This window comes from Ammospiza caudacuta, chromosome 1 (genome assembly GCF_027887145.1).
Source record: "Ammospiza caudacuta isolate bAmmCau1 chromosome 1, bAmmCau1.pri, whole genome shotgun sequence".
Lineage (NCBI taxonomy): Eukaryota > Metazoa > Chordata > Aves > Passeriformes > Passerellidae > Ammospiza > Ammospiza caudacuta.
In genome coordinates, this window is record NC_080593.1 from 82,445,496 (window position 1) to 82,472,914 (window position 27,419).

General features: G+C 38.7%; 1 protein-coding gene across 3 annotated transcripts in view; it reads left to right on the top strand.

The window, feature by feature from the left end:
- Positions 1-27,419, top strand: part of CTNND2 (catenin delta 2) — a 521,421-nt gene that overhangs the window by 469,003 nt on the left and 24,999 nt on the right. For 2 of the 3 annotated variants that reach the window (XM_058819679.1, XM_058819696.1), the window contains exons 16-18: positions 14,619-14,829; positions 18,100-18,184; positions 23,248-23,373. In XM_058819679.1, coding sequence (XP_058675662.1) covers positions 14,619-14,829; positions 18,100-18,184; positions 23,248-23,373 — 422 coding nt within the window. The remainder of the gene's footprint in view (positions 1-14,618; positions 14,830-18,099; positions 18,185-23,247; positions 23,374-27,419) is intronic. The other variant, XM_058819688.1, reaches the window with a different exon arrangement.

Here is a 27,419-nt window from a genome sequence, read left to right on the forward strand (position 1 = left end):
AGGTAGGATCTAGGAGTCAGGCTTGGGGTTAGTGGTCAGAGTCAGTGTAAAGGCTTAACAAGCATGGTCTAACACCCAAAGCCCACTCACAGCCACAAAATCAGCCCTTCCTTGCTGGCCCAGCTCTCCCACACCCTTTGTGTGAGCTTCACATGGCAGCCTCCAGGTCCTCCCTGTTCAAGTGCTGAGGCACGAGGACCCCCAGGGATCCAGCTGAAGCATTCTGTCCTCCTTGACCCCTGCCCATCTCCCACCTCCTGGGCACTGGCACCCGAGAGCTGGGGTCAGGAGAGAGGCTGAATGTCCAGCGTGAAGAAGGAGGGCTGAGGCTTTGGGAATATGCCTAGGTCTAGGGCTGGGGGTTGAGCCTGCCTTCTGGGGAGGCTTTGGAGTTACAGAAGGGCTTTGGGTCAGAGTTTGGAGTTCCTTGAAGAGTTTTTGGTAAGCCGTTGGGATGTAGGTTGGAGGTGGAGTCACAGTGAGAACTAGGATTCGGGTTAGGGACAGCAGATTAGGGCTGCCATCAGAACAAGGATTTGGGGTAGGGATAAAAGAAAGGGTTTCAGGTTTGCTTTTGGCCTTTGTGACAGACCTTGGGGTTAGGGTTTAGTGAAGGGTGCTGGGATAGTGAGTTAGGGTTTAGTGAAGGTTTAGGGGTCAGGTTACATGGACTTTGTGTTAGTGGCCAGAGCTGGGAAAGGGCTTCAGCAGTGTGCTCTTGTGTTTGCTGTACCCACTATGCTGCCATCACTTTCATTGTCAAGACAAATCAGACTAAATAAGTCCTGAAGTCAGCAGCACACCCCAGCAGCAAAGTGGGCCAGCAGCCCTTGGGCTGTCAGGAGTGTTAGCTCCAGGTCAGTGAAGGTGATCATGCCCCTCAGCTCAGCACTGGTGAGACAACACATGGAACACCAAGTCCAGTTCTGGGCTCAACAGTGCAGGAGAGGCACAGACATACTGGAGAAAGTTATGGGTCCTAAGGATAATTATGGGCCTGGAGCATCTCTCCTGTGAGGAGAGGCTCAAGGAGCAGGGACTGTTCAGCCCAAAGAGGAGGGTCAGTGAGATCTTATACAGTGTTTAAATGCCTGATGGGAAGATGTAAAGAGGACAGAGCCAGACTCTTCTTGATGTGATGCTGTCAGGACAAGAGTTCATCAGCACAAATTGAAATACAGGAAATTCCACCTGAGTAAAAGAGAACCCTGAGCTGAACCTACATTGAACAGAGGGGTTAAACTAGGTTATCTCTAGAGAACCCTGTCAACCCCAACTGTTCTATAATCTATAAGGAAATTATTTGCATAAATATTTACTTAATTTTTGCTAGAAGTATCAAGGTCCACAATCAAGCATGACTATGCTAGGGGCCTCATTCATTTGTGGTTGCATTTCAGTCTTACACACTTAGTCCTTTGGGGAATACAAACAGAGATGGGCTAATCTTTCTAACATAGGGAGCTTAGTCAATTTAATCAGTGACCCTGCTGTTTTATGGCTGTTCCTGTATTTTATTCAAGGTACAGGCTGTAACCTTTTCTTCTGAGAAGTTCTCTGCAACCTTAAGAGAGATAAAAATGCTCCTAGTCCAGATTTACAGATTTTGCAGCATGAGCTCTGTGTACCAAAAGAATGTGCCATGGTGGTGTTCAGAGTTCACCTGCTGTTTGGTGGCTCTAATGTGCAATATGAGAAAACTAAATTGTCTCATTACTTACTCCTCTCAGGAGAAAAGTTACGGGATCTCTTAGATTGTGTGCTACTCAGGGTGCTCTTAAAGTGATATGTTTTATACATTATTTGGATTTCATAACTCAAGATTATTTTAGCAAATCATCAGTGCTAATTTTAATTAGAGGAAAATGCTTCTATTAGCATCAGAATATGCAAAGTCATATATCTGTGTATAAAGTTTTTCAAGGTGAAACTGACAACAAAGATTGCTCTCACAAAGGGAACATGACATTCTGCAGACTTAATGGTTTTCAGAGGAGCAGTCTATCAATAAATATTTTACCTTTGGTAGTATTGTCCCCTGAATCTCCTGTGATTAGGAAGTCAGCATTGCATCTGACCTGTTAGCTGTTTCATTTAGCTGAGAGCTTTTCTTTTTCAGACTTGTTTCTCTGTTGTTGTTATGTCAAATCTTTTCCAGCCTAATCTCCCATCCCTCCCCTGCAATGCAGAGTGTAGTTTATATTCTGCCACATCTCAGGGAAGTAGCAAGACTGCTGGGTACATGTAAAATTTTCACTCTGACTCCTCCCTAGTTTTTCAGAGCACTCTGATCATTTAAAATAAGGCACTGGAGCCTGGGAGACAGCTGGTCTCTGCCAGATTTGTCTTTTCCATAAATCTGAAGGGGGAAGAAGTATTTTGCAATACTTGCCCAGTTCTCCCCCTCTCTTTGGAAGTAACTGAGGTCAGCTAGTGTTGGAGAAATCAGTGAACCTGAAGGATCTCGGAGGTTTTGCGCTTTGCCTTAAGCTGGTCTCCTCTGTCCAGCCTGTCTCTAAGAAGGAGATGAAGCCCAGCAGAACAAGTTTAACATATGGACTCTCTAACTCTTGCCATGTGGCCAACTGCATCTCCATGGATGTAGGAAAAGGAAACTGAGTAGGTACACAGTCCTGAGAATCCTCCTGCCATGTGTTACTGAGCTATAGGGGAGCAGCTGTGACTTGGGTTAAAAAAGCAACAGTTTAATGACACTGAGCAACCTCAAATGAGTGTCTGGAGGCAAGGTTTCTTTGTGGGCCACTAGAGAGAAGGCTTGATCAGCTCCTAGCCTGAAGGTGGTGCCTGGAGCTGTTACTTTGAAAGGATCAGCAGTAGCACAACCCAAAAGCAAGTCTGAACTGTTATGAACTGTTTGACTTCCACCTCCTGAGGAAGCACAAACAGAACTGTGCTCCAGTAGGTCCATACTCTGATGGATCAGTTGGGACTAGGATTTGTTCGACACAATTTCTTTAAACACAACTGAAAATGAGCTGTATGTCTTAGAAGAGCTGAGAAACTTTTTTATGAGAAATGTAAGAATGATTAGTGTTGTAGTCAAAACAATAATATACTGCTCATTTGTTAAAGAAGGTTATTGGATGCATTTTTGGCCTTCCTATGAGAACACAGAACCTCCTTTGACTCTACACTGTACATATCCTTTCTCACATAATTACTGTATTCACTTACTGTACTTCTATTGCAGTAGCTTTAGGTGATTTAAAATATAGAACTACAATATAGTTTGCTCTTTTCCAGTGGCTGTAAAACACTGTTGGGAACAGGAATTTAACTGAGTCAGAACATTAGTAATATTTGCAAAATTAATTGACCTCTAAAAAATACCTGTAGAACCAACTGCATGTCCACTTTCTACATGAGTAATGTGAGAGGCCCTGTTTCTAATAAATGTATTTATAGCTTCATTACCCCAGCAGACCTTTGGATGGTCTGGTTTAGTTATAGTGATACATGAGTAGTTCAACAGATGAACACTGTTTCCATGAGGTATTTGCTAACAATTGCAAATTGCAGGGGAAAAAAAAAATCAAATACTGTATTATATTCTTACCCATTCATGGATTAATTGTCTTTAAAGTTTTTAAAAATAATTTTTAAACACCCATCACTTTTTCTGATGCTGTTTGTGACTTGTTCTTTTCCCTTATGTCCTTCTCCCAGCCACTGAAATCTGTGAAGTTAGTGTATGATTTCACTGAGCCTTAGAAACTAAACCTGTATTTTGTAACTGAAATATAAATTATTTTATTTTATGGTGCACAGTAAAGCAATGTGAAATGCTCATGAATATCCTCAGATTTGTTATGCCATCATGATTAATTATCCTCACTATTCCATGTAGCTTTTTCATGGTGATGACTTAAGAAATATTTGAACACCGAAGTAATTACAAAATAGATGAACATTGCAGTATGACTTGAAGTGGTTTTGATGTCTGTTGGAAGAGTTGCTCTCAAAAGACACTACCACTTTGACAAGATTTTTATTTATTGAGCTAATTCATTTACATCTATGCTTTTTATTTAACCTTTAATAACAGAGAAGATAATGAGGATCTCTTTTATTTCTCTTAATGTGAAGTAAAAGAATCTGCATGTTTTCACCATGGTGTTGTATGAAAAAGCATGCAAAAACAATCAGTCTTTCAGACCATACCATGGGGACAAATTTCTTCTTGAGTTTCAGGCAATATTCTAGCACAAGTAAAGAAGCAGAAAAGAGTAGCAAATAAATTGCAATTCCTTCATGGACACTTAAAGCAGGATAATGTCTAGTTGCAATTTCCTCTGCCTACCCCTGTCAGAATCTTGCTCTGTTTTGGACACAAAATAGAAACCAAAGTGGAAAAGAAAAGCTGCTTTTTTCTGCATCCAATTTCATACCTTTTAATGTTGGTAGACAGGCTCATTAATTTCAATGGGTGTTGGATCAGGCTATAGATCTGGAAGCCTAAACTTACTTTTCCAAAAATAGATAACATTTTTATTTCTGCATTATGCCCTAATTTGAAGTCCCTTGAATCAGACTATTAACAAAATATTATCCTATCTCTGAAAATAATGCAGATAAAACTAAAATTCTGCTCAACTCTCATATAGTACTTTTCCTCTTCAAAGCATTTTAGCATCACTGATTAATCATTGCATTAATTAAATGACTATATTTTTTTAAAAATTCAGCTTTCCAAAAGCTCTCTTCTCTGCAGGGAGCAGGGGAGAGCATAGCAAGGGACTTAAACCAGCTCCAGTAATCAGAAAACTTAGCCTGCAGCAATTAAACTGAGGAATCACTTCCCTTGCAGAATCTTTTTTACCTTGGGCTAGTGGAAAGATGAAAGGAAAGATGACAGTGCAGTCTAAACAAGAAATAGCTCTCTTGGCGTGTAAAGGAGCTGGTTAATTGGATGTATTTGCACTACCTGAATCAATAGGTAGGCTCACAGCTCCTTTCCACGCATTTTCTAGTTTGTATACCTGGCAGGAAATGCAATCAAAATTAATTAGAAAGGAAATTATTTGACTTATTGCACACATGGACTCCATCCATTCTGGGTGTAAAACCCAAACATGCAAGAAAAAATTCCTTGGATCCAACAACAATTAAGCCTGAGGTTGTCATTTTTGTTCTCAGACAACCCTCCAGAGCTAAGTCTGCAAGGGAGACAGCCAAAGCCACCACTCAAATCCTTTTTTCTGGCCAAGAGACCAGAAGCAGCAGAACAGTAGCAATATCTCTGATTGCCTTAAAAAAATGCTGCTTTCTTCACTGCTGAGGGTGACAAATAGAATCTTACTAGTGGGTATTTTTCTCCTTCTGTGGACCCAGCAGTTGTTTGGCAAACCAGGTCAGCAGATAATTACATAGGTCATGCTGAACTTGAACTGACTCATTTTTATAGTCCCAGCATGGGTGAGACAGTCAACAAATTAATGCTTGCACTTCTTCCCAAATTCATCTTCATAAAGCAGATTGCGAGTCAGAGAGCACACCCTTGAGTTGGGTTGTGTTTGATGTTTGCTTTACTTCTCCAGCATGAGAGAGGGAGGATTGCTGATGCAGGGGTGAACATTCAGAGCAGAAGCCATCCACTGCGCTGGGTGAGAGGTGTTGTTACGAAACAGAAAATCCATTTGGCCACGGTACACATAAATCCATTTCAGGATTAGTCTTCTGGCTGTTTTGCTGCAGACATTTACGCCCCTGAAGGACATCTGGTTTCTCTAGAAATCCACATGGCAGGCGGCATGCATCCCATGAAAACTGCCAAAAGGACAGCAGCAAAGATGGAGGAGGCAGAGATGTTCAGCAAGGTCTCAATGCAGTGCTCGACCTTTGGCATTACCTCTGGGAGAGCCAGCTGAAGGGCTTCTGCATGCAAAGTGCAGACATACATCTAGCCTTTAAAGCACGTGTTAGAATGTGAATCTGCAGGTTATGGTCAGCCAAAGAGCCCTGGGAAATCTTCAATCTGTAGTTTTTACAATAACTGGTGGTATAAAGTGTGAATATCTGTAGTCTCACTGTGTGGGAGACAACCAGAATATGGGGTGCTGTTGAGAAAGGAGTAAAATCAGTATTAAAAGTAACAAGAGATCAAATAGCTGCCTGTGGAATTGAGATATACAAGATAGGCAGCAAGGGTAGTACAAGAGCAATAGTATTTAAACATACTGGTACTTTTGAGTCTAAAATCTGTGCTTGCAAACTAGCTAAAATGTCCTTTAGTTCAGAACATTAAAAAGCGTGAGTCTGTGTTGGGTTGGGGTGGGACTGGGAATGCAGGGGTGTGACAAAAGCAACATCTAGCTGATCATCAAAGTGTAGGTAGTTAAACCAAAAGGAGGAGAGATTGGAAAAGCTTAGCAAACAAGGCAGATGCAGAGATTTACAAGATATGGCAAAGGATAATGAAAACTTCACAGTTAAGACCCAAAGGTTCGAGGAGATGCAGCTCAAGAAAAATTATTAGTCATGTAATAGAAGGAAGAGGGTGTAGCCCTGAGAAAATGAGTTGAACACAAGAAAAGTAATCAGCCAGAGGGAGGCAGGAAACATAAGAAATGGAAAAGTTATGTTTCTGGGAGCAGAAAGAGAAGCTTCAGAGAAACTGGTAACTGGGTGAAAATGCTGTTTCAGGAAAGAAAATCTGTGAAGGGTCTGAGAAAGCACATTGCTGAAAAGCAGTGATTGCACTGCACCCAGTTGTGATTTCCCGTGGCATGTTCAGGTTCCAAATACCAAAATGCTTCTCTTTTGCTTTGTGCAATGCTAATAGTTTCTATACATGCTGCTCTTTCATCCTTGTTATGGATGTGCCCTTTGTCATTCCTTGTTCTCCTCATACCTTTTGCAAAATATATTACCAACATCTTTAATCTTTTTCAAAAGATAAAAGCTTCTATATTGGTTACCCTTTTAGATACTTGATTCTTTTACAAGCAAATCTCAACTGACATTGCCACGCAGTTATTGGTGTTCTACATGCTTTCATCACTCTGTGGTAGTTCAAGGGTTTCTTCCCTAAAACTGTAAAAGATTACTATTCCTGCTCCCTGTAGGGCTTTATATGCTACACTGCTGATGGCTGAATTTCTTCTTGATAAAAAAGATTTTAAAAAAGAAAACCAGTGACTGACACATCACATATAATGCATCTGGGAAGATACTGTTCCTCTTTGTTGTGGTCCATACCAAATACCAATCGTATGTCTGGAAATCTTGCTGCTTGTCATCAGAGATGGTGAAAACCTGAAAGTGTGTATCACTTATCTGAAGTGAAGAGGGAATCTGAGACCTCCACCTGCTTCTTTGTTCAGTCTCAGCAGCCATCAGCAGAGTGCACCTGGATCCTTGGGGGCACGGGAGGGCATGCGTGTGTAATGGTTTTTATTCTTTCTTTATTCTCAAATTATAATGTATCTCTACAGACACTTAAAATTTAAAATTTAAAAAAAACTGCAAGGAAATTATATCTGGTATTGTTCTCTAGCTCAAAGTACTCATTATCCCAACTTAATTGGCAAGTTATGCCTAATGTGGAGCAGCTAAAAGAGTGGCTTCCAGCCCATAAGGCTTAAGCTGTCTACTGAAACCAGTTTAAGTTAACTCATCACTCTTTCCTTTATAAATGATTGAGCTGAGGTGATAGATTTTTTTGGATAAGGATAATTGCAGTACTATAGTCAATTCCCATTATGTAGTGCAATACGCAATTATTTTGAAGTGCCAGAGGTTACAAATGTTTGTGCATGTCACTTAAAAGAACCTGAATACCTAATCAACATTTTTGGTCAAACATTGAGAATGATATCTAGGTGCCTAGAGATAAGCATTAAACTTTAAAGACCAAAGGGTATCTAATTTTGTTTACATGTGCTTTTCCAGAAGGCTGTGTGTCTGCCATAGGTCTACTAACTGTGCAGGTATCTCAGGTATCCAAGGGAATTTGAAACCACATTGCCCCGGTCTATTTGGACACATAAATTTCCCCGTGTTTACCTGAAAATGGTTTGATCTTTTTTTACACTTCCATCCCAGAGTGATCCAGAATCATCCATTCTCTGACACTTGCAGAAGTGGTGGGGCTCATGCTATTTGGGGCATGCTTTTCAGTCCTACTGCTCCGGGGTTTTTCCACTTTCGTCTTCCAGTAACGATTCATGCACGGTGGTCCTGGGAATAAGCAACTGATGTGTTGTGCTGAGCAGCAGCACAGACCATGAGCCAGCACAGGCCAGGCCATGGGGGTTTGACAGTGGACATTACCTTGGAGTATCACAAACCTGCTCTGTCCACAGCTGAAGTCATGTCAAATGAGGGGCCCCAGAGAGAGGGAAGAGACCATTACTGTATGCAAACTTGCAGTCCCTCACATGCAGGGTACCCTGCAGCAGGCACTGCCACAGACTCTGTCTTACAGATTCGGATGGAGAGCAAAGTCACTGGCTCAGCGGTTGCAGTGGAAAGCCTGTCTGGAGACAGTCATGTCATTTAGTAGTGAGCAAGAGGGCATTAAACTCTGTGCTGGCTGATGACCCTTATTTCAGATTGTGCTGCTCTGTCTTCTTTTATAAACCTTCTTTCAAAAGGTTACAAACCTTTATAAACCAACATTGCTTCATAAGGTGGATTTTTTCTTACTCTTCGCTCACCTTTCCTGCTGCTCCCCAAAGTCTGAGGAGTAATCATTTACTCCGTGTGTCAAGTGTCTCTCAGCCTCAGTACTGCAGTCTTTTTTGCTTTCAAAGATGTAGGTTTGTGTCTCCTTCCATCTGCTGCCTTTACTCCTGGCTCAGCAGCTCTGGCATTACCCTGCTTCATCTTTTTGGGCTTCTTCCAACTCTGCCCCCAAAAAAAGCACGTGTTTGGCTCTAAGACCCAGTGTGACAGCATTTCTTATCTCTTAGCCTATTTTGTCTTTAAAATTCAAGGCAGTTTTCTCCCTTGAGTCTTTCACTGGTGATAGAAAATCTCCTTATGCAAACTAACACACCTTTACCCTCCAGAATGTTATAAGGTTGACTGCTGCTCTGATGCTTACACTATAACTTAACTTGTATTGTCCAAGACCAGAGTCTGCTACATATTGCAAAAAGCATAATCTTTCTTTTTTTTTATGGGCTCTTGCACCTCAGTATGTACTAGAAAATTTCCAGTGTTCAGAGTACGCACAGGGCTTCTCTGGAACACCGACAGCTGGACTCTGAGGGAGTTCCAGGTGCTCCACAGGTGCCAGTAGTGGTAATATATTACACTTAGAACAGTGGTATCTGACAGGGAAAGCATAGTGCAGGAATGAATCATCAAATATAGCTGTGTTTTTGCCACTGCTGACATGTGATAAATACACTCTAATTTATTAGACTACCAGTTGAATAATACACTGACTTAAGACCAAAATCGGTTCCATAAAAATTAAGTTGACAGTTTTGGCATATTTCTTAAGTAATGATTGAAAGTAATAATAAAAGCTCTCCCAGTCATATTCTTTCCATAAGTCTGTGAAACACTGAAGTTGAGTAGTATTAAAAACACAGGGGTGGTGAAAGTGCCCAAAACCACGTAAGTCTAAGTGGAGTGCACATGTTATCATGAAGAGAAGAAAATTCAGATATATTCTGACATACAGGCACCAGTAGTTCTGGGATAGGATATCTGTGCCTTTACAACAAAGTATGGTGGCATTTTGCCATTTTTATATTAGCTAGCTACATGATATGAATTAATAGATATCTTTGGAGGGGAGGAATAGTGAACAATTACTTTTATTGAAAAAGATCTATCTCTAGGACAGGAGTCTGTGTTGGAATTAATATCTGTTTGGGGTGTCTTGTTTCTTTAATAGGTCAATTTTCCTAATCTTGTACTCTCAAACTAGGAACCATGTCACAACTATTAAATACATTTTCCAATGTGTCAAAGACATTATTCAGAGATGAGTGAAAATGGAAGTGGTTTCAACAATGTTACAACAGCAGCGAATTTGTCTCAAGGCAATACTAGGAAAGTATTTCCAGAAGTAGAACCTTATTTGTGATGATTTTGCTCTGGTTTAATCTACCACAAGAATAGTTTGCTGTGCTGTTTGGCTCTGAAGGCAGAATCATTCTTAGGACAGTTTTTTGATCCTCTGATGTGAAAATTTTCCTGAATTAAGTAATGGAGGCAGGTATTAAGGTGCTGAGGCTTTTATCATGCAAAGGAAAAGACATTAAATCTTCATTGTTGAAATAATAAACAGATGCTATCCTCTTACAGTCAAAGACAGTGGATGGTGCTAGATGAATCACCTTCTTAATATGAAAATGATGGATGTCTTATCTTAGAAAAATAACTTTTAAATGTATAGTATCAGAAAAATGCTCTTCCAAGCACCCACAAGATAACCCCTTTCCTATTATGTCTATTCTATGTCTTTCTTCCTTCCTTTAAAAGTAAAATTGGACAAATAAATACGTTTTCTTTTTTCCTCGTCGAGCTGTTGGCAATGTTTAATCATATTATGTAAATCCTCTTTAAAAGCTTCAAATCAGTTTTGGGTCTTACAGTGTGTAATGTTCAAATACAAAAAATAAATTTTAAAAATCAATTTGTTTGTAGATTAAAGTAGTTCTGCACAGACCCTAAAGAAAATTAACAAGGCTATTTAATTTTAATATAATCCTCACACACATCTGCCTCTCTTCCCAGCATCCCCATCAGTTCTCATTTCTTCCATTCAGGGAGGCTTCTTGTATTGCAAGCTGAATTGCTCAGCTCTCCTACTAGTGGTGCTAGATAACAGTAGTGCTAGATATCATTTTGCTGACATTCCAACACTGGTTTCCATTACACATTTCAGTCTGCTTCCAGAAGAGGCTCTTAACACGGACAAACAAAATACGAAGTGCAAAAACTCTGCAGAATGTAGCACACACCAGTGCAGAAGTCAGGGATCGCAGTTGTGTTGGGCTGATGCAGCAATACCTGTGGGAGGACTTCACATTCACACCACTGTGGAGCAAGGTTTCTTCTATAGCTGGTGGTAGAAAACATGACTCTTCTTCATGTCTGTAGTGAAGAAGTAGGAGAATAACTGAGATAAGAGAAATTAACCAATAACTAACAGGGTTTTTTTTCTGTGCATGTTCTACAGAGATTTATTAACTAACTATATGTATAGTTTTAGAAAAACTTCTTGCAATATAAAGAATGTACTTTATATATACTTGACTTTCAAATTCCATGGCTTAATTCTGTATTAAAGCCAATTCCCTGCTTTTTCAGTACATTTTCACATAGCTAACACAGTGTTTGAAGTACTTAAACCACAGAAAATGGGCTAACAGTTACACTCCTTAATAGGTTCTAAGACCAACGTAAACAGTGACTTGGATCAACTCTGTAGCCCAGCCACTCCCTCCTTCTTCCAGCTGGTGTGCCACCTGTGTTTGGTGAACCTCTGGAAGGACATTTTGGTGTCCTTGACCATGATGCCTGCTGGATTGTGGTCAGTTGCTGTACCCACATGGGTGAGCAGCTTTGTTGGAAGCAGCAGTTCTGCCTTTTGCTGCATCCTGGGGACAGGGCAGGGAGAGGAGGGAGGCCTGCATCCCCAACAGGCAGCTCCTGGCAGGGAGGCTGGCATTGGCATTACAGCTTCTGGTAGGGAGGTCTCCAAACTGGGCACCAGCTTGCACAGCTGCCACAGATGAAATACAGCCTCTAGATTTCAGATCTACAAAATGTGAGTCTTCTGCTTCTACTTGCTATCCAAAGGCTACATTCGCTGCAATTCTTGGGGGAGAAAGAAGGGTAAAGCAATTTAAAAACCCTACCAAACCCACTCAGAATATATTTTACTTTAAATATGCTTCTGCTTAAGAATTGAATGGTAATATTGGGCTAGAATTACTGCAACTGCTCAGAATAAGGAATGCTGTACTATCCCACTGTTACACATTATGTATAAAAAGCCTGTTTTATTGTTTTAAAATATTTAATACTGACTTATTCTTCTCATGCCTTACTGAAGGGTGTGCACAGCTGAAATGTTAGAACTGCTTAGCATTGGCATTTCCAGAATGCTTATAACCTGCTTGATTGTGTCTGTTAAATTTTTCCAACTGAGCTTTCCCTGATAGCTCCAAAGCCTTTATTTGTTGTAAGAACCATCTTGCATGTCTAGGCATGTGTACTGGTGTGAATACTACTGCCTGGAATACTAGACCAGTTCCAGGAAAGAAATCTGCTTGGGGCAGCCATCCTGATTTCCTTACATCCACTGTTCTGGGATGTAATCTTTGGCTGCTAATGAAATTATCATCATGAACTGATTCCACTAGAGGACTGAGGTGCTGAGATGCTCTCTTTCAATTTAAGTGAGGTCTAAAAAGAAAAAGGAATATTGGTCTAGTCTGTTGTTGGTGTGTGCACAGAGTAAAGCAGAAAAGTCTCACTGATCTGATTTATCTACTTGTACTTACTCCCAATGAGTGGCAGACACTGCACTAGAGGAGAAAAAGCTACATCAAATGACAGTTTATTTTTTGAAACACCAGCTTAATTTGATATGTGTTGCAAACTGAAGTACTCACTGTAAGTGATATACAGATATTAATGTGTTCATGTTCCACAGAACTGACAGATGCAGGTGAAAATAGCATTTCAGACTTTCCTGCAGTTTATTTCATAAATGTGTGGGGAAAAGGAATATTTTCAGTTTGCTCAAACAAATCATTTCTGAAAGAGAAAGAAGTTCTAACAACTGTTCTACATCTGATATTAATAATATTGCTTAAAATCATTACAGTGCAAGTAAATTAAATATTAAGTTCAAAGAAATAAAAATATTTGAGGACAGTATTTGTATTTGTATTGCAGCACACTGGAAAGATTCAAATCCTACTGTACACATTTTGTACACAGTCTAATGCTTTTTATAATCAGGAATGTTTTTACATAATATAGACTGAGTATTTTCTAACACTTCGCATTACCACAAAAATCTATTTGATAATCTTTAACCGTTCAGTACAGAGATTTAAGTTTTTATATGTATTATGAATATTCTGTTCAAATGACTGATTGTAGTTCCACCACATCAGGCAAAACTGTGAGAAATAAAAATTATTCAATGTCTGATAGTTAAAAGATGTGATTTTCCTCTTGCCTCTGCTTCAAATATGGATACAAAGAACTGAATTTATGAATTCAGAAATAAGATTTTTAATAAGTATGCATAAACACTAAGTGTAAACATTTTTAAGTTATCAAAAAAATCTGATTAAATTACCATATTATATACAATAATCATACCTGATCATTCACAAAATGTAATGTAGATTAGATTACTAATTATGTTTATATTCCCCAATTTTCCTGTCCTTTTCATCCTGCATGATACATTCATGATGATTGCTGTATGCAAATTCTTAGCACATCTGCACTGAAGGTGATTCAGAGTTGTTTCACTGACCTCAGTAATAATTTCATCAGGCCTTCACCTTCTCTGATCTTCTCTTTATCACATTGAATGATTGAGCAGTCACCATAAGAGCAATCTTCTAGAACTGATGTGAGGCTTCTGGTCTATCTGTGCTGCCATATATCTGGTGTATCTGTGCTGCTAATCCTGCCAGATGGATGGATAGATGGATGGATGGATGGATGGATAGATAGATAGATAGATAGATAGATAGATAGATAGATAGATAGATAGATAGATAGATTCTCAGAAGCTGATATTTTGTTATTTTCACAAGCACTGCATGACTTTTAGGTGCAATTTTGAAAAAGAAATCTGTTTATTTAAGCATGAAAAAAATTATAATAATCTTAGAATCACTTAGGTTGAAAAGATCATCAAGCCTAAACATAATATACAGAATTTCTTTTTATTTAAATGTTTGATGTGACCATTTAAAAATTCTTTTCATTTGAGGAGATTTTAAGTTCTGGAGGTTTGTGTTTTATTCAGGAAATCCTTGCAAAATGCCAGATTGGAATAAATGTTAGAAAGACTCCTTTTTTGGCCAGTACCATGCATACAACTAAGGATGTGTGAAAAAGCTGGCATCCTCTTGAGCAATACAGTCTAAGAAACACCATTAAACCCATTTAATTGTTGCATGTAGATTAGAATTAACCTTGTACAGGGGAGAAGTCTTCAGAGAAGACCTTTTCACAAATAACAACATGACTGGGTTTGCATTCGCTGCTGTGGTTTTAACAATTGATGCACATTCACTTTGTGGTAACCAGCTGTGAGATGTTTGGTGAGGACTTGCCAAGTTCTGTGAGTTGTGGCATTCAGATTATCTTTGTGCAGATGCTGGGCCTTACCGTCACAGTTCCGTTCTCTTACGGTTGTGATGTGGCCATATCCAAAGCCTCTGATGCAGTATGGAAGTATTAACAGGGTCTGTAATGTGTGAAATGCTTGAACGTGCAATCATGTAAATATCACTTGCTCCAAATTAATATTAGTATCCAATTAAATTACCTGCAATGATGTAAATGGTGCTGTTAGTCTTGCGTGTTTTCCCTGTACTGCTCCCTCACCCTTTATTGCTGTATCTTCTGAATTGTCCCTTCGTTTTCTTTCAACAAAGGCAAGTATGCCATGAGGGATCTGGTCCACCGACTGCCAGGCGCTAACAGCAGCAACAGCTCAGCGAGCAAGGCCATGTCTGATGACACCGTGACTGCCATTTGCTGCACTCTGCACGAAGTCATCACTAAAAACATGGAGAATGCCAAGGCCTTACGGGACGCAGGCGGCATTGAGAAACTGGTTGGCATATCTAAGAGTAAAGGAGACAAGTATGTTTTGCAAATCACCTTGCACCTTTTTAACTCTGCAGCAGTTATTACTAGTCCTGAATGTGTTTGCCTTCTCTGTGCAATCGCAAGTTGAATCATTTAGTTTCAACAGATATCATGTGGCCTAGTGCAAAGGGTGACAAGAAACAGACAATGCCAATACCAAAAGTCTCCCTCTGCTTTGGTTTATTTTTGATGTGCCATCCTCAGTGCAGGGAGTGCAGTCCATGTGCATTTTAAGGAAAAGTAATTATCTACAGTAACCCCTACCTCTAAGAAATTGCAGAAGATCCCAATAAACATTAGGTATCAGAGTGGTTGGATTGCACCCTGTACAAGGCGTGACATGCAGGTGGAGGAGTCCTTTGAAAGGAAGGACCTCACCACAGTTCTGGTACTGCTTCTCTTGATCTAGGAGTGAAGAATGTAAAGTCACTGTCCCTCTTCACAGCACCCTTTTCCCTGCCACCAGCTTGGTAGTAGATCCATGGATTTTCTGACTGGTTGCTTCTGAGAGAGCCTTTAGGCTGCTTTGTGAGGCAAAAAAATGTCTTGCACACAACTGTGACATTTTCAGAACAGCTACATTTTCATCTTGTCTGTTTGGCTATGTACACACTCTTCATGAGGAGTTCACTCTTTATCCTTCTTTTGCCTAAAACAGATAGCCTGGTTCTCATATTTGTCAAGCTGATGAAGTATAGTGCAATGGGACTATGGCAGTTTGAAAACAAAAAGCCTTCACTGTAGTGTACAAAACCCATCAGTCCACCTACTTGGAGCTGTCATCACACAGCCTACTGCAGCATCAGAGCTCTTAAAGAGCCCCACAAAGCCAGGCCACAACCTGAAGGAAAGATTTATGCACCCTACATTTGGTATGAGAACTTATGCTCGCCTCTGTGATCGGAGCATTGCCAATATATTTTAATTGCATTTCTTTTCCTCTATTGTCACCCTTTTCCTTTCATACCAAATTCATTTTGAAACATTCTTGCATTCAAATTGTAAAGCATAAAAAGTAGTGTGACCAAGTTTGTGATTCCAGCTGTGGGAGCTCCCCATGCTCTGCCAATTTATTTATATTTGCAGTTTGTTATTACTGAATCTACCTGAATTTTTTATTTATATTTTCTAGATCAAATGTACTGACATTGCAAGCAGGTTCATATCCATTTCTCTTAAGTTGAATATGTATTTCCTCAGAATAATGCATCTGTCTACCTGTTCATTATCTGGTAAAGAATACTAATACCTGTTGAGTCTGGTATTTTTGAAGTATCATGGGCAGTTTTAGGAGGATCCAAGGGCATAATTACTTGTCTGAATATATCTCATAACTGTGAAAGACATCTATTTCTAATTAATCTACAGCAGAGTAATTCCCAAATGCCCTTCCAAGTCATGATATGTATCCCTCCTCTCAAGTACTTAGACCTGCAGTCCCATATTATTATTTTTACAGGTTACACAGTTCTAGAACAAGAAAACCTGTCAGCACACAGTGCTGCAAATGCCCATCTTAAGTAAAAGTTCCATTTTTCAGCTTTCAGAAGTATCAGTACTGTGTGCTGTTGGTTTGGTGTCTTACAGGTAATTCATTGTTTGAAAACCGAAATTGCCAGTTGTTGGACTGATAGAAAATTCTGACATGCTCACTTTAATACAGTAAATCACTTCTGTATGAAGTCATTTTGTCCAGTATGAAGCAACTGCTTCTGAATGTGCAGGATACAGAACTGGCTGTGCATCCTGGTATGTGTCAGTGCCAGTAGTCTGGCCCTGATAGCCTTTGGAATATGCCCGTGGCTTGAACAGCCTCTCTGTATGACCACATGAGAGAACTGGTGTTCATAAGGTTATTTATATTGTCCAAGCCCATATCAGCTTCACATAACTCCTGTCTCTCCTCAGTACTCATGGAGTGGTTGGCACAGTTATTTTCCTGGTTACTCCATGCTTATCAGCACCCCACTAGCCAGTACAGCTGGAAGTATAATAAAAACAATTATGCTTGAAAGGGCTTATCAAAACCCTATTTACTCACCAATTACCCACCTACTGCTCTACTCTGGGTGAGAAATGGAATAGTAGTGGGAAAAAAGCACCAAATAAATTACTAGGGAATTGTATTAATGAATTAGTTGTGTCATAACAACACTTTACCAGCTTGCACGTCAGCCTACCAGTGATTCTTCTCAGAAGTCACAGAATGAACCAAAGCCTGGCCTCTGCCCAAACCAGCAGTTGCTGGTCTTCTGGTTTGTCTTTGATGTTTCAAACCATATACCTCCTCTGAGTAAAACATAAATCACCTCAATGACTCCCCCAGACTCCATCAATCCTCACTCTGGACTTTGGCCTTTGCAAGGTTTTCTAACAATCTACTGTTCCATGTGTATTTTTGATCCTGCACAATGTATGCTTCCTTAATGGGCTGGATTAGCTTCCTGGTCCTTTTCTATTTGACCCCTTTTTGTTTTGGGGGGTTTTTTTTAGACTTTTAAATTACCTATTCCAGCAGGATTATATGACATCCGCTGATTGTAACCATAGTTTGGATCTTCTTTCAAAACTTCTCTGAAGAGAAATACCATGTGAAGTTACATGGTTTTCAACACCCCATTGTATTCCTGTCATTAAAGGATAATGGTGTGAGCAAAATCCTAGTCCACATTTGGATTCCTAATGAAATTTATCATAACTTTGTAATCAGTTGTATTTCTGCATCTTGGCTCTGCATTTCAAAACCAGTGCTTATCACTCATTTGGAATTTCTTTTGGCCACTACTGAGAGGAGCTAAATGAGTTGAGCAGACTGTCCTGAGCTAGAGTTCAGCAGCTTGCAAAGAAAGAAATTCTGTTCTGTCTCATTGTCCTTTATGCCAAAAGTTGTAGCATATCTTAGATGTACATAATGCCACTTGGGTCCTCATCAATTTTGCCAATTGTTACCTCCTGTTCCTCTTTCTATGCTCTCAGCAGAAATCCCTATGTGTACTGAGATGCAAAAGTTTTTTCCCCCTCACTGATTGATTAATACTATAGAGATAAGATATCTTGCCCTTGCCTAAAAACACCTTGGTCTCCAAGATGCCAGGCAAAGATCTTACAGTATACTTGAAACACACTTCATTTGTGAGAAATGGAAAAGTTTAAATCTGTAGCAATGCATCTGAAAACTGGAATGTATGGTGTCCTTTATTTAACAGTCTCTTTCTCACTCTTTTTTTCTCTCTCTCTCCCTTTTTAAATGTACGTGTATAACAGACATTCGCCTAAAGTGGTGAAAGCAGCATCTCAGGTCCTCAATAGTATGTGGCAGTACAGAGACCTGAGAAGTCTCTACAAGAAGGTAAGGCTTGGGTTTTTTCTGGATTTATCATCTTTCATACTGTTATCCAAATTTGGGGGCTGAGAGACTTTAGACCAAAATATTTGTTTATGTGACTGGAAATTCACTTGGAGTTTGAAGTTTCAGATACTTGGCGTTCTTTTTTTTCCTTAACTTCTACTTTTAACATTAAAATGCCCTTTGAAAATGTATGTGGTGGTGAAAAGTGGATGTGAATTTTATTTTGAAATAAATTCATACAAAAGGTGCTGGATCTGACAGCCCTGGAGAGTGAAATCCTCTGTTCATTGAACAAACGTATGTAAGGTCTCCTACTAGAACAGTCTTTCTTACTCCTCCTCGTGTTTCTGAGGAGATTAGCAGATTTCCAGCCCTTCAGCTCCCAAATTTCCTCATGAGATTGTAAACAAGAGTATCTGAAGGAGAGGTGCTTAGGGACCAGCTCCATATGGAGCTGGGCAGAAACCTGTAGCTTTGTTTCTAATCAGCCAGCAGACAGTGGCATCATATACTTGGTTTTCAGCCTGTTGAGTCCATAGTACCGTGCCATTTCCACAGGCCTGCTAACATCTTGGAAATGAATTGCAATAGAGTAATATAACCCTGTGAAACAACATTCCTTATAGCTTTTTTTAATATAAGTGTCTACTTAGTAAATGGAAACATTTACAGTAATTCTTGCTGAATATTTCCAAACTGAATTATGTTCCGTGTGAGTATCAGCCTGCAGATTTAGTTCTTCTGTGTCTTCTTGCTTGGAATGCCATATCTTATGTAAGTGATACTTGTATTTGGAATCCCATCAGAGAAAGCTAAGACTTCATGTGGCATCTTCAGTTCAGGCCCTAGTTAAGGCTGAGTCATAAGGATTGTGAAGTAGGGAAGGTTCACAGTGGTGTGGCCTGTGTTGTACGTATTCTGCGCAAGAAAATAGCTTAGTTACATGAAATGTATGCAGCAAATCTCAAGCTGGCAGAAGCTGACCTTCTGTGTGAAATGCTGTTCTTTTGCATGCCTCAGCCCTGCTTGTGTCAAGTCTGAGGAGTGAGGAAGATGATTGTTGAGTCTCTCCCATTGTTCACTTCCAGTATTTTCAGTCATCCTTGGCAACCCTAGGGATACCATATGTGAAGACGTTCCAAGTCACAAGCTGGTCCTCAACTGTCCCATTAAGAGGTGGGAATGAACATGAGCAGGCTTTTCTTGATCCAAGGCAGTAACACAGTGGAAGTGTGCATAGCCTGACTTCTGTGCTTGTGGGTGGCTGCACTGTAGAGGCTGAGCTGTTCTGCACCATAATCACTTAGAGGTTCTTACAATATCTGGCTCATGTCCAACCTTCTGTCTATATATATGTGCCGTGATGGAAAAGCAGTTTCTGGGGTTGCTCTATGCAGGAGGTAATAATGTTTGTGCTGTGTGGCTGCTGAGTTTACTGCTACCTAAGGGACACTGTTGGCTGCTGGTGTGACTGCTGGTGATGGACTTACATGCTAAGCATGCTCAGGTGCTAAGTACCTTACATGCATACAACAGCATTTTTCATGGCCACAAATGCATAATTGTGATATGGAAAATAGGGCAGGCTAGCTTTAGAGGTAGCTTCCTGACACTCATAGCAGACAGATCATCTATAATATCAAGAAGAGAATTGTATTAGTATCTATATTACTTAACTCCTACACAAAATCTTAAAATGAAGATCAGTCTGTGCTACATGTTTGTATATTAATTACATGTTATTATATGTACTGTTAAGCTTTGTATAAATATGGTTTCTTTTAATAAAAATGTTCAGATAGTTAATTTTAAATACTCCTTTTTGTTGAAATACATACAATAATCTTTATAAAATTATAACATTTATTAAACTTGCATGTAATAGGCTGACTCAGGCTGTCTGAGTTTAACCATTGTTTTGAAGGCAGTGGCAATGGTTTAATGATAGGAAAATTAGAGAAGTTTGCATTAGACTAATAGTCCGCTACTTATGTAATATAAAGATACTGGATTATTGCAATCTTTGTTTTGTCCCATTAAAATATATATGTACTAGTAAAAATGAATGCTGAGTGTAATGTGATCCGCACTTGCAGTATCTTGCACTTGCACAGCCTTTTTTTGAAGTGCAGGTAAATCCCATTGCATAACCATAGCAATTTGCTCCCATATACCAAAGTATCTATACAACTGCTTTCAATGAATTGGCCAACAGTGATACAACTTTGTATTGTAATACAAGGAAATTGCAAGCATCCCATTATAGTTAAGTGAAAGCAGCAACACTTATCTTCTGTTTGAGAAACAATATAACCAAATAGTTTGAATCGTGGTATATTTTAGAGCTACATGTTCACATGTTCAATAAAGTAAGAAGTTGTAAAATGAATAGAAGTATTATTCTTTGTATTAGTGGGCAAAGAAGGCAGTACATGTTTACTGCTGATACAGTAGCAGTCAGTATATTTAGTCCAAGTATGACTGGATCCCCAAAACACGAAAACCTCTTTCATTTTTCTAATTTTGCTCAACATTGCGAGGAACATCCTACAGCCAGCAGAAGATAAACTGCACTGACAGAAATCCAGAGTTGGGGATTGGTGTGGATGCTCTTTAGGTTCACAATATCTTATGCACTGTGTTTGCAAAGATGTGCCACAACCTGTACCCTGCACTTGCAGGTTCTATCCAGTGTCCGGTGATTTCTAGGTCATGGAAGCTGTGTTGTGGCTTTACTGGGACACACAGACTGTTTAGGCTGGGCTGGCATAGAAATGACATAGAAAGTAAATAGCCTTCAGATCTGTGAGTGAGGCAGTAGTCCTAGAAAGTCCTCTGTAGGCTTGTGCTTTGAGGAAAAAAAAATGAACTTTGCTCCCTGACGTGGTTAAGTTGGCACTATCCTAACACAGTACAGCAAGGAAAAATTACAAAAATGCATAAATATTCTTGGTCCTAAAACTGTAGAGAAAAAAAAAAAAAAGGAGGCTTAACAGACAAAGAGGAAGCAATTAATTTAGTCTTGAAATGAAGGAGTTGCCAGCCACCCCAAAAGTTGCAGGTCCTTCATCATGCAAGAGCTCATCGGAAGTACTGCTTAATTTACAAGCAATAGCTGGTACAGAAATCTAGTCTGAAAAAGTCCACCAAGAGGAAAACAATGTTCAGGTTTAGTCACATATAGACAGTGATTAGATTATTTAGTGTGATTAATTTCTAGAAAGATGATGACATTTTTCATTGGTATAGGAAATATGGTCTCCCGAAGACAATATCATCATTTTCAAACTTTGTTTTCTGCAAACAAGACATATATTCATAAATGATCATTTATCTTTGTTTTCATGAGTTTGATCCAAATTACTTAAAATCTGATTTTCACACATCCTTTATGGTCCCATGGCCCAAAGCCCCATGGGTGGATCAGTGGCTCAACATGTCGGAAAAACAAGGTACAGAAGGTATCCCACAGCTTGTTCCTATGCTTCAGACTCCTGGTACACCCCTCCTCTTCAAGTGTCTTGGTAACCTGTATTATAGAGTTAGCAGGAGAAATAAGTGCTGCTTACAGCATCCAGAAAGAGAGATCCTGCTCTATTTATGCTTAGCCTCTTAAGAGCTGCTACATGGCCTCTTTAAAGGCACCTATTTTTGACTCAGTATCACTGTCCCTGCTCCAGTCTCTAGGGTGTTCACTGGTTGAATGTTTGGGGACAGCTGAGAAAATACAGGTGTGTCTGTAAGAGAGCAAATTTCCATTAGCTGGTAAACTCTTTTCTATGTCAGTATTCAAGAAAATAACCAACTATTCTTAAATACAGATAGCTTGTTAAATTACATGAGGAAATTTGAGCAAAAGGGTTGTGCTAAATGAGCTTAACATGAAAGAAAATTTATTAGCTAAAAACAAGCTTCAATTAGCATTAAATGTGTGTAGTATTAAAGAGCTGGAGGAACTGTCAGGAAGAATATGTTTTCTGGTAATTGGTTTGCTTTGCCTAACTGCTCAGGCTCCAAAAAAATATGTTTACATTCTATCATTATGTTTACACTTAGTCTGTCTTCCAGTGTGTAAGTAGAGGTCATGATGAATTTGTAGAAAATATTTTTCTTTCCCATTTATTGTGGTAGGTTTCTGTTCTGCACGGAATATTAGAAATGATTGTCCCATTCGCCTGCCATCTGAATAAAAATGGCACCCAATGTTGAAAACCAGGGATGCTGTGCAGGGCTTCAGCTTGGACTGTGCCATTTACAGCAGGCATACTTTTATGATAGGCATTTAATGGAGTCACTCTGAAGATGGCCTCGTCTGTCATTGGTTAGAAAAAATACATAGAATTGCCTGAAGTCTTCTTAACAGTTAAGGCCATGTGGATATAGAAAAAGACTTGCTTTTCATGTGACTTTCAGAATAAGAAGAAGATGGCTTTTATGAGAAGTCCTTTATGAATAAATGCTCCATGAAAATTGACAGCATTAAAATTCAAAATCTTAGTCTCAAGGACTTTTGAATCTAAAGTCTTTTCTTAAATAAAATATATCTACTCACCTTTTAAAAATGTTAATTACAACGTCCAATCATGTAAACTTGGGACACATCATTTGGATTTTCTTCTGGTAAGGTTATTATCATCAGTCAGACATCCCCCAAAAGGAAGCTGGTTCAGGGCAAATTTATCCAGTGAAAAGGTCTGTGCAGAACTTAAACCTTACATTAACGATCTAAATTCTAAATCCAGAGCATAATAATTCCTCAAAAATAGTGGCTTGACTTGAAGGAACTATTCATGTGTTCAGATTATTCATGAGCATATGTACTTTGCAGTGCTGATCTTTCAGCAGGGCTTAATTTATTTCTGTACAATTGGCAAAAGCTTTTTCAGATTAATATGTCACCCTCTTAGAAAAAGGATGAATTAATGTAAGATAAACCCCCCTCTGTAATATGAACTAAAGTATCATTATAGAGAAAGCATTGTCTAGAGCCCATTTTTATATTAACTATGAAAATGCAAGTACCTGATTAATAAATGATTGACTGATTGATTGATTTATGGCAGTGGGCGTCCCCAAGCTTCAGTGTGACTGATGACAGAGGATTTTCACCAACCCACGACTCTGGGTCATGGCACGCTCAGCATACTCTCTCCCAGAGCCAAGAAACCAGAATCTATTCCCCAACCCAGGTATTCTGGCTGTCAGCTGACCAGTCTTGAATTGTTGTGTTTCATGCATACTGAGATTTGTACCCAAAGCTGTTCTTCAGGAGACCTTTGAATCAAAAGTAACAAAGCCTGACTGGAGAATATGTTCTTAAGTTGCACAGTGTAATTCACTGAACCCTGTAGGTTCTAGATGGAAAGTGCCTCACTTCACTTAGAAGGGTACCTGCAAGGAAGGTGTGCAGAGCTCTGCTCTCTCTGAGGACAGCACACAGCAATGAGAGGGACAAGTGCATTAAATCCAGTTCCCTGACAATCCTCCTAGCATTTCTCTGATCTCTTTCCTGATTGTCTCAACCTTCCAAAGAGAAAGGAGGCTGATAAGCACTGTGTTGCAACAGCATTTTAAATTTATCAAGCACATTGCTTTGCTTTCTGCCACAACAACATCTCTTAAGAAAAAAAGCTGAACGTTTCAATAAGGGAATCCCAGGTAAATTGGTAAAATGGCACATTTATAGAAAAATCAGTGTGTCTAAGAGTCAATGAGATTCTTAAAATGCTAATTTTAAAATCTTTATTAAGAGTGATAATATATGTTTCCTTCAGACAGAATTATAGATGAGAATTAGCTGGACTGGTCTTTTTTTTTTTTTTTAATATTTCTTTCCATAATAAAATACTACTTTGTGGCATTATGGCAAAACCAAATCGCCTTCTGCATTTGCACAACATCCTAGTAAGTCCATGAATGATTGTGTTTATGTCTGTGCATTATGCATGTATGTATACATATACGTATACATACATTTATTTATTTCTTTTTATATATACACATATATATAGACGTATATAGGCAGTCATACATATATGTCTGTATATTATCTCCGATAAAATATTTAGAGGAAGTTGGAATTTATGTGTTTTTCCTGGCCCCACAGAACATAGTAGCTATGCTATTTCTTTCATCTCTTTGGTTTTTTGTACTAAGTTTGCCTGGAAAAGAGAAGACATCAGAGAAGACCTCATTTAAATATTCCAGACATAAATATCTTTCAAGGTTAGGGTAAATCCTTTTCATCTTTAGCTAACAGGAATATAGTTAAAACACCCAGCATTTCATCATCTGATATATTACAGTACTTTCTTTTGTTAATTAGGAACTAGACAAAGTCCTAATTTGACTTTAAATAAAGGAAATGTGAAAATCTTTTGCCAAAGTAAAATACTCTCAGGCCTTTTTAAATTATCATCTGATTAATTTTAGTAGAAAGAGATTCTATAGCCAATATAGCAAAAGAGTTATAGTCTACAAATGTATACTTTTGGTTTTTTCTTTCTTAAGGAACATGTGATTTGCCTTTAGTTAAGCATTTTAAATGGGGCTTTTTATCAACTGGCAGTATTGCAAATTACTGAATCCTGAAATTGTCACTGGATTCATTACTAGAGAAAATGTTAGCATTACTGATTTGTGTGTGTGCATTCTTAATTCTACATTTTATGTTGAATATTACTTTCCAATGTTCATGTCAGATAGGATTGCCTATCCCAATGCACGCAAATAGATGAAGAATTTCATCATTAAAGCAAAGGCATATTTTGTATTCTGCAGCAAATAACAGGTAGTTGCTACAGAGCAAAGAATAATATGATAATCTTTTCACGTTATTTCTTAGAGACACGAGAACCTCTTTAGTGAGCAGTGATATGAGAGTCTAGAATTTCATTTTTACCTTGATGTTACTTTTTCAACATAATTTTCCCTAGGCAGCATCACCATATAAACTCACCATTTAAATTACTTCCTCTTTTGATTGCATAAACCTTCCCAGGGATTTTTTTAAGAATCATTCAAACCTTTGGCAAGAAAATTTTAACATTTCTGACTTCTTGATTGCCATTTGCCTGCTTGAATAGCACCCTATTTGTCTTCACAATAGGAATTTACATATCATGAGAAAAATCATGAATCCTAAAGGGGAAATTGTGCAAATAAATTGAACTGACATATAGAGGCAAACTCTTTGGCTTATGCAGAAGTAGTCAGGAGTATTCACACAGGAAAAAAGTGATGTAAAAACCACTCCTGAATTTTTAAAAATAGAGAAAGAAAAATTTCATCATTTGTCAAAACATGTATTGTTTTCACCTATCTGTGCTACCATTCTAAATCTTTTGGATACTTTTTTAAGAAGAGCAATTTACAAAAAGACAAAAACATTACAAAATGCTAAGTCAAACTAAAGGTTGTTTTGATTTCCTTTTAATGCTCATAATTATCATTTCACTAGTGGCATCAAGTGTATATGTTCTGATTTCCTTGCCTTTCATCGTCTCAATTTTTTTTTCTAGTCCTTCTAATTTTCAGTTTATTAACTATTTCAAACAGTACTTGAAAGATAGGAAGTGATTACTATTATAAAAATATACTTTGCATGGCCTGGAGAGTTTAAAAAACATTTTGCAATGCAAACTATTCATGTTCTTACCTATATCACAATGGCAACACATGGAGAAGTATCAAATTATTTGTTTCAACATCAGTTGTTGCAAGGAGATGTTCTCAATTCTTTTATCCTAATGGATTTCATAATTTACTATACACTAATAATAATAATTTATTTTAATAATTTTGCATTTTACATAGTCAAAATTTTTTTGATCCCCTCAACAAAGATTTTTTTACTATGAAGTATCACCTACCATTCCTTTGGTTATCTTTCAGCATATACATGTTTCTCTCTAAAACATTTTCCATGTCTATGATGATATTGAAAATATTAACAGCAATCTAAGATAGTCTGGGCTGAACTGAAAATTCAATACCAGCCATCATTTTTCATGAAAACAGGCCTGCCCTTACTTGTACTATTTCAATAATAAATGAGATATTTTTAAAAAATCAGGTATGACAACTGAGCAGAATTAGAGCAAAACTAATTGATTTATTTTTTTTTTTGCAAATACTTGTGTGTCTGTTGGACAACGTATCTGTGTGTTTGGTGGTAAATACCTCTCTGCACATACATGTACATGTATACACAAATGGGCTGTGTTGATGTAAAACTTGAAGGCAACCACAGGGTAGATTTAGAGAACACTGCCTTTAATTATGGTGCCCACAATACCCACAGGTTGGATATTGTGTAAAGGTTCTTCACCCAGAGGGTGGCTGGGCACTGGAACAGGCTCCCCAGGGGAGTGGTCACAGCACCAGCCTGCAGAGTTCAAGAAGGGTTTGGACAATGCTCTCAGGCACAGGGTGTGACCTTTGGGGTGTCCTGTGCCAGGAGCAAGAGTTGGACTTGATGATTCTGATGGGCGTGACGGTGTTCACAGGAGTTTTCAGGTGAGGGAAGAGACAAGAATGTTGACTGCATGTTTCAGAAGGCTTGATTTATTATTTTATTATATATATATTATATTATAACTATACTAAAAAGAATAGAAAGAAAAGTTTAATCTCAGAAGGCTAGCTAAACTAAGCTTAGAAAGAAATGAATAACAAAGGTTTGTGTCTTGGACACAGAATCCAAGCTAACTGGGCTGTGATTGGCCATTAATTGTAAACATCCAACATGGACCAATCACAGATGCACCTGTTGCATCCCACAGCAGCAGATAGCCATTGTTTACATTTTGTTCCTGAGGCCTCTCAACTTCTCAGGAAGAAAAATCCTAAGGAAAGGATTTTTCATGAAAAGATGTCTGCGACAGACGGGTCCCTTCTGATTCAGGAGATTTGTGATTCTATGTCCAAACAAAGTGACCTTGGGAATGTTAAAGAAATAAACCTTAATGGTTCTAATTGTGTGCTTAGAAAGTATCTACAGCTGCAGTTGACTGTTGCTTTTCCCCTGAGGGTGCTAAGGGCATGATAGTACTTCCCTCTAGCATTGAGCATTGTAGCAAGCAATAATTCAACAACCAAATTTCACAGTAATTCTTCCAGATAATCACTAAGGAGAGCATGGAAGCTAGCACCATTCTCATTCAAAATCTACTAGATTCAAGAGGTGCTAAACAAATGAGTGAAGAATCAAAGTTTATCCAAACAATCCTCTAGG